Raw genomic sequence first — 12,030 nt, 5'->3', positions numbered from 1 at the left:
AAAAACATCGTTTCTTGTTTATAAAAGCGCAAAAACTAGAGCATTAAGTGCTGCGTACTCATGGCGGCAACTAAAACTTTTTACTAATAATTATTGGCTTTTTTCCAGATGTCATCGTTTGTGTAATAACATTGGAAGACAACAACAAAAAAACATTCCTTGGCTGGATCCGATCCTGAGACTGTAGAAGTACTCGCAATCAGCCACAGAGGCGGTGGCCCACAATGTGCGCCTGCGCAATTCTAACGGCGATCAACCCTCGGCTTGCCATTCGCGCAGGCGCAGATTTTAACCTTAGCTTCTTAGTGGGTGGCCTCTGGCGGAAGACGCAGAGTATTCTGGGAACGCCCGGAGGCGGAAATTACTTTGTCTCTCGTTCCAGGTGCCGGTGGTTGAACCGTACTTTTCTGTCTGTGATTTCAAGAATTAGGAGTTCGGGAACCGTTTGCCAATATGTATGACGCAGACGAGGGTAGGTGACCGCTCAGGACACACCGCGGAGACCCGTCTAAGGAGGGAAATGTGGGGAGATGGACTAATTGAAGATTTGCGGCTTCCCCCCAATCCCGCCGCGAAAGTGTCCCCAGTCGCGTTCCCCCTTAGCTCAGACCGGAGTGAATCTGGGATTGCGAGGGTGGAGGGTGCAGGGAGTGTAGCAATAATGTTCCCGATCAGGGTGATACTGTTCTCTCCACTGCTTGCTCCTTGATGAGTCAGTACTACCTTTCTGCATTTTAAAAAGTGTGCAGAACCATAAGACAAATTCCTTTGTTTTGTCTTTGAAGTAGAGGGCGCTTTTTTCGTTTCCCTTAAGGCCAGAGTTAGTGGATTTATTGAGTAGCTTAATTGAGCGTCAGCCTGTGCGAGGCACTGCGGTAGGCTCTGGAAATACGCTGGGGACAGAGGGTGGGGATTGGTCTAGCTTGGCAGTTCTTCATGCTGTCATATGTGTAAGTAAGTCGTCTAAAAAGATGACCGTTAGATTTTCTCTTCCCAAAAATGACGGTTAACTGGGCCACTATGTCTTTATTTTTTTCTTTTCACATATATACTTAGTCATATCTAGTGTATTTTCATTGTGTATTTTTAAAGCTCCCTCTTCCATTCTCCACAGCTACTATTTCAGACTTCATTTTCTTCTCTCAATCCCGTGGCCGCCCTTCACATTTCTTCTTCTCTCAGCCAATTCATGGAAAAAACAAAAAATGCTTAAATTCTGCTGTTTAAACTTTTCTGTCTCATATCTGAGTCTAGAAATTTACTAGCATCATTACATTCTCCTTAACTCCTATCAGTGGAAAAGAAATTTTAAAAAAATTTAGCTTTATCTTTCAAGTGGGCAATATATTCTCGTGTCTCACAGACAGAATTTATAAAAGTGTCAGGTCTGTTTCTTGTTCACCAGCCATCCAGTGTGACGCTCCCCCACAGCAGGCAATTACTGTCCCTCGATTCTTATCACTTCATAATTCTGCATGGGTATTCAACTAAATAAATGGGATTCAGTTTCCCTCCACTACAGATGAATTTACACTTCTGTATTTTTAATTTTTGGCTTTATGTACATCTGGATTTTCATATCGGTATATAGAGAATGTCCTCCCCACCCACGCCAGCTACTCAGTTTGAGTGGATACCATAACTGAAGTAGTGTCTTATTGATGGACATTTGGGTTATTTCCAGTTTGTTTCTGGTTCAGACCATGTTGGAATTAATAACTTCGTACCTGTCATTTTGTCCAAGACAGGTATGTATGTTTAGGATAATTTCTAGATGTAGAATTGTCAGGTCAAATGATGTTTAATATTTTGTTAGATGATGGCTGAGTCACCACAGTGATTGCTTTAATTTGTCTTCTCATTAACATTGTATCATAATCCTGTTAATCTCATTAACATTGTATCCTAAAAGGGAGTTACACGTTATCCTGTTTATCAAGTCTGGATTGATATTTACATTCATTCCTGCCAGTGTCCTTTGCTATCTCAGTTAGATATGCCTCCATCAGTTTTCAGAAGAGGTGTATCTGAAAACTGATGGAGATTCAATGTGAAACATTAAATCTCTCTTGTCTGCCAAAAAATAAATTAAACTCTTTGTTTTTCCCTTTTCTTCTAATATTTTGTCTTTCTTCTTCCATCACCACAAGTTTTTAAAAAGAATAGGCTGTCCTTGTTTCTGATTTCCATTTTCAGGTTTTCTTCAATCCACTGCAGTATGATTCTGCTCATGTCAACACATTAAAGAGCTTTTATTAAGAATATCAGTGATTTCTCAATTGATAAGTCAGGTAGACATTTAAAATTTTTTGTCTGTTTATTGGTTTGAAAAAGAGAGAACATTAACTCATTGTTCCACTTATGCATTCATTGGTTGTTTCTTGTATGTGCCCTGAGCAGGGATCTAAACCGCAGCCTTGGCCTATGGGCGCAGCACTCTAACCAGCTGAGCCCCTGGCTAGCACTGACATTTTTAAACTTCACCCAGACCCTGTCGTATTCAACATTGTTGATGACTTACTCCTGGAAAGTCACTTCTGCCTTTTGGCACGTCACTGTCACCTAATTCTTATCGATGTGACTTTCCTTCGTATCTCTTCTACCGTTCACATTATTCCTGGATGATTTTCTCCATGACTTCAGTTACCATCAGTATGTGGATGACTTCTGAAACTATATTTCCAGGCCAGGTGTTTTGCATGTCTAACTGCTACTGCAGAGTTTCACGTGGTTGTCTCCCAGGTCTCTCCAACTTGGCACTGCCCAAACTGAGCATTTTCTATTATCAGTCCTTCTTCCAAAGATGCTTCCGCCTAGCTTTCCACCTTCCTCTGTTGTTGAAACCAGAGCCTGGGCATCATTCTTGATTCTTCTTCTTTACCCCTGTATCTAGAGTCATCAAACCCCAGGGTTTCTCTCTTCTCAATATCTCAAACCTAGTCACTTCTTTGCCACAGTTCTAATTCAGACCGTCACCGTCTCTTGCTTGGACTATTTCCTCAGACTCCTTACTGCTTTGTGTGTGTCTAGTTTTCTTGCCTCTCCAATCCACTTTCCACAGAGTGGACATAGTGATTTTTCAGAAATGAAAATTTGATCTAGCTATGTCCTTGTGTAAATCTTACACAGGTTCCTTGGAGCTCTGTCAGTGAAAACCAAGCTTGTTGGTCACTCCCAACTTCATAACTCTGTGTTTCAGCTACATTGGCCTTCTTTCATTTCTTAAGTAGCTTTCATTGTGGAGTCTTTTGCACAATTTGTATTTTCTGTTTGGAATACTTCTCTATCCCTCCCACCTTCACTCACTTCTTTTGCCTAGTTAGCTCCTGTTTATTCATATTTGAGGTCTCTGCCTAGCTCAGCTTTTGGAGAGTCTTTCCTAACCTCCTCAGGTCCAGGTTAGGACTATTCATATCACTTTGTTCTTACTCCTAGTTTATTTCATCTTGTCTATATCTCCTTGGTAGGTGATATCCTCCTGGAGGACGCAGCTCTCTTTTTTATCTTGTTGAAGGTGGTGTCTCCAATGCTTGGGACATAGTAAACATTCATATTCAATAGGTATTGAAAGAATGGATGAATAATTGAGTGACCTTCATGGGGTTCATTTTCTTTCACATGGCCAACAGCAGTGTTCTGTAGTATTCTGCCTTCAGTCTTCCTTCTTTTTGGAAAAACTCTGTACTCTAACAACTCCATGTTGATGTTTTCAACTTTTTGTAATTTATATGCCTTGAGTTTCATGTTTATCTTTTTTAAAATTTATTTATCTTTAGAGGGGAAGGGAAGGAGAGAGGGAGAGAAACATCAATGTATGGTTGCCTCTCATACGTCCCCTGCTGGGAACTGGCCTGCAACCCAGGCCTGTCCCCTGACTGGGAATCGAACCATGATCGTCTGCTTCGCAGGCCTGCGCTTAGTCTACTGAGCTATGCCAACCAGGACTCAGGTTTATCTTTAATTGCCTACTATAAGTATTTAAAGGGACAAATGTTTTATAAGTATACCTAAAGCTGACCTCATAATTTTCTTTTCTTTTCCTACCTTCTTACTTGCTTTTCCTGTGTGGCTTTGAAATTAATGATCAGAGTCTGTCATCAAAGTTAGAAATCTGTGAGCTATTTTAGATAGCTTTTTCTTACCCCTCGCCCCATGTGTAGTTAGTTACCAGTAATTCCAGTCTACTCAGGAACTTATTAAATAATTTATTTTGGATGTATATTAAATTTTGAATCCAGAGCTCTTAAGTTTTACAGACTCTCTCTCTCTATATAGGTCAGAATATAAAAACAGAAATAGAGCACACTTATTCCTTAACATAAGATGAAAATAGTATTAGATGATCAGCACACACTGGTTTTTCAAATGCTATGTTGTTCAAATTATTATTGCTGTATAACTACTCCAAAATTTGTTGCCTAAAAATTAATATGTTCATGAATTTAAATGGGAATTTGGAGAGATCGTAGTAGGAATGACTTGTCTGCTCCACGTCCGTAGTTCACCTGGGAAGACTCAAAGACGGGGTGTTGACAGCTGGAGGGTGCAGGATCTGGAGTGTTTACTCACATGGCTGGCGTGCGTTTAGGAGGACTCGAGGACTAGGATTGCTGTCGACAAGTAGCTTCTCCGTATGATTGGGGCTTCCTTATCGTAGACAGTTTTAGAGTAGTAGGACTTCTTAATGGCAGTTTTGGGTTCCAAAAGCAAGTGTTTCAACAAGCAAAGTGAAACGATGTTGCATTTCCTGACTTAGCTTCTGAAGTCACATAATGTTGCTTTAGCAGCATTGTCTTCGTTATGGGGAATAAAAAAACCTGCCCAGATTCAAAGGGAGGAAATGTAGACCCCTATATCTTGATGGTAGGAATGTCAAGATCACAAGTAAAAAAGCTAGTGAAACGTAAGATATGGTTGGAAAATACCATCTGTACATACATGTACATTTTGAAATATTGCTGTAATGGATCACTCAACCTTAAGGTATTGTCCAGCTATTGGAACCCTTTTCTGCTTCTATACTTTTAGCCTAATCCCTGACTCCAGTCTCTGAGGAGCTTAATGAACAGAGGACTATAAGCTTGCTCTTGGTTACCTTCATAGTTAGCTATTAGTAAGAATTAGATGGAGTTTCTGGAGAAGATGAAAAACTCCAGATTCACACTTACGCTGAACCTTTGTTATGAGGCCTCTTTGTATATGGGGAGAAAACCTCTGTGATGTAGACCTATACGTAGATATACCTGCCTATGTATGTTACTTCATTGCAATTTAATTAATGTAATTGAAATTTTAGAAAAGTGAGGCGAAACGATTGCTTTTTATTTAGCAGAGAGTAAATATGTTTCTGCTACTTAATGTCTTTGGAGCAAAGTGTTAATTAGTAGCATTGTTTTCCTAACTAGTATAATGCTTCTATTTTTTGCAGATATGCAATATGATGAGGATGATGATGAAATCACCCCAGATTTGTGGCAAGAAGCATGCTGGATTGTAATCAGGTAACTTTTTTAAAAAAGATTATTTATTTAATTATCTTTAGAGGGGAAGGGAAGGAGAGAAAGGGAGAAATATCAATGTATGGTTGCCTCTTGTGAGTCCCCTGCTGGGAACCGGCCTGCAACCCAGGCATGTGCCCTGACTGGGAATCGAACCGCGATCGTCTGGTTCGCAGGCCTGTGCTCAATCCACTGAGCTACACCAGCCAGGGCATTAACAGACTTTTTATTTGTAAAAGCAGTTTTATCCATTTTTTTATCATCAATCATTTGCTGAGCATTTTCACTTAAATTAAATGCCTTACTCTCATCTCACCTTTAACAGATTTAAAATAGAACTAGTAATTTTTAACCTTAAATTGAAATTATTCATGCATATTTTAAAGGTCACTAATATCATCTTAGCTCCTATTGAAATTAGAGTTCTTGTTTTTATCTTTGACTGCAATTTTTTAGTTTTCTCTCCTGACATTTTTGTCAAGAAATGTTTCTGAGAGGTTGGATGAAATCTGTCTATAAAGGACATTTGTAAATTAGTGCTCCCGTATAGTTCTTATGTTGTATTTAATTATTTTACCTATAAGTCTTGTTTCTATAAACTTAAGTTTTACAAAGAAAGTTTTCCTAGTCTCACCCCTTTTTGGATACCTCATAGTGTCTTGTGTAGTGGTGGTCATGTAGTGGTTGGTATTTAATGATTATTTATTGAATTTAATTATAATGAAAATGGAGAAATGTACTAGAAAACATCACTGAGTTGTAACTAATTATGAACTCAAATATTTTCCTAGTTCCTATTTTGATGAGAAAGGCTTGGTCAGACAACAGCTGGATTCTTTTGATGAGTTTATTCAGATGTCTGTTCAAAGAATTGTGGAAGATGCTCCACCTATAGACCTGCAAGCTGAAGCTCAGCATGCGAGTGGAGAAGTTGAAGAACCGGTAAGATGGTTATGCAATCAAATAACATGTGAAAGAAGACTGTATATTTGAAATCTCAATTCTCTCACCTGACTTAAAGGTTAAACAAAAAAGTCAGTTGGTGTGTTAGGCAGAGTACTAATGGGTCTTTAGTCATCCCCTACTTTATTTTTACAAATGGAGAGATCCATTTTTGCAAGTACATTTGACCTTTGAACAACATGGATTTGAACTGCTTGGGTCCACATACATGTGGATCTTTTTCATCTTGTACACACATTGTATAAACTTGTAGTCTTGATAAATACAGTGCAGTACTAAAAATGTATTTTCCTTATGATTCTCTTAACAACACTCTCTGTTACCTAGCTTTATTGTAAGAATATTGTATATAATACACTTAATATTCAGAATGTGTTAATTGACTGCTTATGTTATCAGTAAGGCTTTCAGTCAACAGTAGGCTGTTAGTAGTTAAGGTTTGGGGGAGTCTAAAATTATATGCAGATTTTTGACTGCATGAGATTGGGAATGTGGGTTGGCACCTCAACCCCCAAGTTGTTCAAGGGTGAACTGTAATCCAAAACCCTAATCCTATTCAGATAGTAGTATTTAATAGTTGGGAAGAGGGAGCTCAGAAATAAGATGAAGCAAGGCAAAAATAGTCATATTCCTTCAGAAAAACCCACTTGTTTCTTTACCAGTATAAGGAATCATAAAAGTAAAAGTATTTGAAGGACTATGGAGGGCAGGGTGGAACTTCTCTTAGTAGAGAAAAGATACTTAGGCATTTCAGCAAGAAAATGCTTGGTGTGTTTGGCTTGGGGATGGAATGGGGACCACAATATTCAGTATATGATTTTTGGTTTGATCTGGCTTTGGTAGCTGCTAATGGAAAATGAGATGGAACCAGACCCAGGCTTTGGATATCTTTGGGTGTCATGGGGAATTGTTGAAAAATCTTGGAATAGCCTAAGTTTAAAATAATGATGTCCTAGACTAGGGTGATGGTGGAAATAAGAGTAGATGGAAGGCTTCCCTTTGCTTCATTACCATCACCAGTTCTCTTTGCCCTTTATTTACCCCATTTTGGGAAACTGGAGTGTCAGTGTACCTTCAGTGGTCTGTTTGGTCCACTGAAAGGGACCTCAGAGAAAGAGATTTGATTTAGAGAGAAACTCACTATCCATTTATCTCTGGAAAGCTGTCATGGATCTTGTTATTGGGCAGCAAATACACACACACACACACACACACACACACAAGTTTAAAGATCTTATTTATTTTTAGAGAGAGGAGAAGGGAGGGAGAAAGAGGAGAAACATCAATGTGTGGTTGCCTCTTTTGTGTTTCCAACTGGGGATCTGGCCTGCAACTCAGGCATGTGCTGTGACTGGGAGTTGAACCAGCAACCCTTGGTTTTCAGGCCAGCACTCAACCCACTAAGTCATACCAACCAAGACACAAATAGATATTTAATTGAGACCCTTCTTTTTTTCTCCTGCTGTTGGCTGAGCTATAGTCAACTAGAGTTGGAAGTTCTACTACTTTACATAGAATAATTAGTATCTTTTTGTATGTTTTATGTAAGAATTAGATGCAGTTTTTCCTGGTGTTCTATTGATTAGATTAGAGGGAAAGTCCTTTTTAAAAATATATTTTGTTGATTATGTTATTACAGTTGTCTCACTCCCCTCCTTCATTCCCTTCCACCCCGCACACCCTCTCCCACCCACATTCCCCTGCTTTAGGTTCATGTCCGTCCATGTGTCATAAGTTCTTAAGCTTCTGTATTTCCCATACCATTCTTGCCCTTTCCCTACCTATCTTCTACCTACCATCTATGCTACTTATTCTCTGTACTTTTTCCCCCCTTCTCCTCCTCCCACTCCCCTGTTGCTAACCCTCCATGTGATCTCCATTTCTGTGGTTCTGTTCCTGTTCTAGTTGTTTGCTTAGTTTGTTCTTGTTTTCGTTTTAGGTGTGGTTGTTAATAATTGTGAGTTTGCTGTCATTTTAGTATACCTTTTTTTGGTCTTCTTTTTCTTAGATAAGTCCCTTTAACATTTCATATAATAAGGGCTTGTGATGATGAACTCCTTTAATTTGACCTTATCTGAGAAGCACTTTATCTGTCCTTCCATTCTAAATGAAAGCTTTGCTGGGTAGAGCAATCTTGGATGTTGGTCCTTGTCTTTTATGACTTGGAATACTTCTTTCCAGCCCCTTCTTACCTGCAAGGTCTCTTTTGAGAAATCAGAAGGAAGCTCTTAATTGTATGGGTTACCTTATCTTTTTTATCTGATAACTTTGTACTTCTGACCCTAACTAAGGAGAGGACACGTGGAACTATATAGATTTTTAATACAAATTCATTTTAACTGTTACAAGTTTAGAGCACATGAAATGTACATAGTCTTTATTTACTTTTGATATATTAAGTGTATTTTGTTTCTTCTGTCTTAAGGTAAGTATAAAACTTGATGTCTATGGAATAAGAATGTTGACTTTGAAACATCCCTGTTAGTAAAGTGGATGAATTTTGTCTGTTTTTATAGCTTCTTCTCAAAATGTTAATATAGATTAAAATGGAATCATTAAAACTTTTATGGAAAAAAATGATTTACCTTCTTCGTTATTTTGGTTTTATTTCAGCCAAGGTATTTGCTGAAGTTTGAACAAATTTATCTCTCCAAGCCTACCCACTGGGAAAGAGATGGTGCTCCTTCACCAATGATGCCAAATGAAGCCAGATTAAGAAATCTCACGTAAGAAAAGATTTTTTCTAGCAGCTGGTAGTGAAATAATACAGTTCAGAAAATGTAAGTTTAATGAGTTAAGAGTTTTAGCGAATACCTTACTATTACTTATTATTTTCTGTTTTTATTTTCGAAGGTATTCTGCTCCACTTTATGTTGATATAACAAAAACAGTTATTAAAGAAGGCGAAGAGCAACTTCAGACTCAGCATCAGAAAACTTTCATAGGAAAAATTCCAATTATGTTGCGTTCAACTTACTGCCTGTTGAATGGCTTAACAGATCGTGACCTTTGTGAATTAAATGAATGCCCCTTGGATCCTGGTGGCTATTTCATTATTAATGGGTCAGAAAAGGTATAGTAGCATTATTTAAAAAAATTTACACAATGATGATTAAGATTTAAATTATGAAAGTTGAAATTAAAAAGTAAACTTTTATACAGAATAACCTGGAAGTGGCAGTTGAAATATTTATAGAGGTGTGAGAATTGAAGTTACATAAACCAAAATTTTATGTAGCTGTATTATATAATATGCACTAGAAATAAGGTCTGTTGTTTGAATTTACTTGCTTTTGTGAAGCACTTATACAAAATGGAATTTATGATGTTTGAGAATTGATGTTTCAGTGACCCTATATGATCAGATTAAATTAAGATACAGATTTCACTCTTTCTACTTCAGGGAGGGACCTTAAATGGGATTTCTGGCTGTACCTTTTTTTTTGTCAATATAGGTTCTGATTGCTCAAGAGAAAATGGCAACAAACACAGTCTATGTGTTTGCCAAAAAGGATTCTAAATATGCCTACACAGGGGAGTGTAGATCATGTCTGGAGAATTCTTCCCGACCCACCAGTACAATTTGGGTTAGCATGCTGGCAAGAGGAGGACAGGTACGGACTGGGATATGATATTGTTTGGGTTTATTCCTTTTGTAATTTACAGACTGGATTCTTAGTCAGAAAGCTTTTCTTGAACACATTATCAGTGTTACATGACAGGCATTGTATTATTTACTTTTTGCTGTGTAACAAATTACTCCAGTAGCAACATACATCTTTTCACAGTTTCTTTATCCAAAATCTTGGTGAGGCTTAGCTGGATACCCTAGTTGAACATCTCATAAAGCTTCAGTCAATGTGTTTGCCTAGACTGCAGTCATCTTAAGGCTAATTCACATGGTTGTCGGTAGGATTCAGTTCACCATGGGCTCTTGATCTGAGAGTCTCTGTTCCTCGCTGGCTATTGGCTGGAAGCCTCTCTTAGTTCCTTGCCACATGGGTTCCCTCTATGCAGCAGCTGACAATATGGCAGCCGACTTCATCAGAGAGTAATTGGGAAGAGCCGTAGAGTGTGCAAGCAAGGTGGAAATTGCAGTCTTTTATAACTTAATCTTGGAAGTGACATTTTATCATTTTTGCCTTACTGTTTTTGTTAGATGCAAGTCAGTATGCTCAGCACCCTGCTCCATGCCAGGGAATTACATAGGCGATAATAGTAGTAGGCAGGGATTGTCAGGCACTATCTTTAAAGCTTCCTACCATAAGGATGTTACTTAAAATAATGTAATCTAATAATAGGTGATTAGAATATTTGGTGTGTGCCAATTAAGTTATTCAGATTGCTTGGTTTAATCTTTACAGCTTTCTTGGAAAGTAGTTGTAATTACCTCTATTTAGTTTTATGTACATTTTCTATTAAAAATTTTCTATTAAAAATTTTAAAAGATTTTCCATTAAAAATTTTAAAAGATTTTATTTATAGAGAGAGGGGAAGGAGAAAGAGAGGAGGAGAAACATCAGTGTATGGTTGCCTCTCGTATGCCTCCTACTAGGGACCTGGCCCACAACCCAGGCATGTGCCCTTGACTGGGAATTGAAATTGGCGACCCTTTGGCTTGCAGGCTGGCACTCAGTCCGTTGAGCCACACCAGGCAGGGCTAAAATTTTTTTTGAATAAGTCATACATGCATAATAAAATAATTCAAGAAGTGCAATAAAGGGTATCTATAAAAAGTAATCTTTGACCCCCAGGTCTTTTCTGTAGAGGCAGCTACTTTTGAAAATTTCTTGTGACTCAATCCAGAAATAGTCTTAATGCAGAAAATACAAGTGGCAGCATATTGTACACACTTTGCTGGTATCCTTTAAAGTCATGTTTACATCTTCACTCAATCATTCTTTTTGGGCTGTGACATTCCCTATGCAGATGTAGCATAATTTAACTATTTCTCTTAAGGTGGTCATTTAGGTTTCCAGTCCTGTGCTCTTACAAATAGTTCTGCAGTCTAATTTCACTTTTCATAAGTCTTACAAAGATGAAAACCTTGAAGATAGAGAGTTTTAACTGCCTCAAGTTAAACACGTATGTAGAATACATGTTAATTTTAAAAGTTTTTACTTGTAAATGAGAGTGGGATGAGGCCCAGGTATAAATGTTTGGAAAAGGTCCCCAGGTGGTTGTGATGTGCATTTATTTTTGAGAAGCATTGGCCTGGGTTGTGGAGGGCAGAGATATGAACACAACATATGCTAGATTGTCATGGCAACAAATGGGCATAATGCATTAATTAGAGGCAGAGAAAGGAAAATCATCTGGATTTAGTGATAGGTTTGATAGCGTGTGAAGATGAGCCATTTAAGATTCTGTGATTTCTATCCTGGTGTTCTATATAAAAAAACTTCCAAGAATTTATTTTTAGAGAGAATCTATTGATTTCATTTTGAGACAAAAGTCTTTTGGGGGGAAGAGTGATGTAGGCATTATTTTTTAATGTTTTGCTTATTTGGAAAAAGATCTATGATGAAACAAATAGACTGAATGGAATAATCGATAGAAATAACCAAAT

At 38.0% G+C, this 12,030-nt stretch overlaps 1 protein-coding gene across 1 annotated transcript in view; it reads left to right on the top strand.

Moving 5' to 3' along the window:
- Positions 1-304: 304 nt before the first annotated feature.
- The window catches only part of POLR2B (RNA polymerase II subunit B), a 41,948-nt gene continuing 30,222 nt past the window's right edge, over positions 305-12,030 (top strand). Inside the window, exons 1-6 of the mRNA XM_037034161.1 lie at positions 305-472; positions 5,429-5,501; positions 6,290-6,440; positions 9,075-9,187; positions 9,315-9,534; positions 9,917-10,075. Of these exons, the coding sequence (XP_036890056.1) occupies positions 454-472; positions 5,429-5,501; positions 6,290-6,440; positions 9,075-9,187; positions 9,315-9,534; positions 9,917-10,075 (735 nt within the window). The 5' untranslated portion in view covers positions 305-453. The remainder of the gene's footprint in view (positions 473-5,428; positions 5,502-6,289; positions 6,441-9,074; positions 9,188-9,314; positions 9,535-9,916; positions 10,076-12,030) is intronic.

Source organism: Sturnira hondurensis, unplaced genomic scaffold (assembly GCF_014824575.4).
Source record: "Sturnira hondurensis isolate 20B ecotype Veracruz unplaced genomic scaffold, ASM1482457v3 Scaffold0022017, whole genome shotgun sequence".
In the NCBI taxonomy this organism is placed as follows: domain Eukaryota; kingdom Metazoa; phylum Chordata; class Mammalia; order Chiroptera; family Phyllostomidae; genus Sturnira; species Sturnira hondurensis.
The sequence above is the reverse complement of the archived record's forward strand: the minus strand, read 5'-3'. Positions and strand labels throughout refer to the sequence as shown.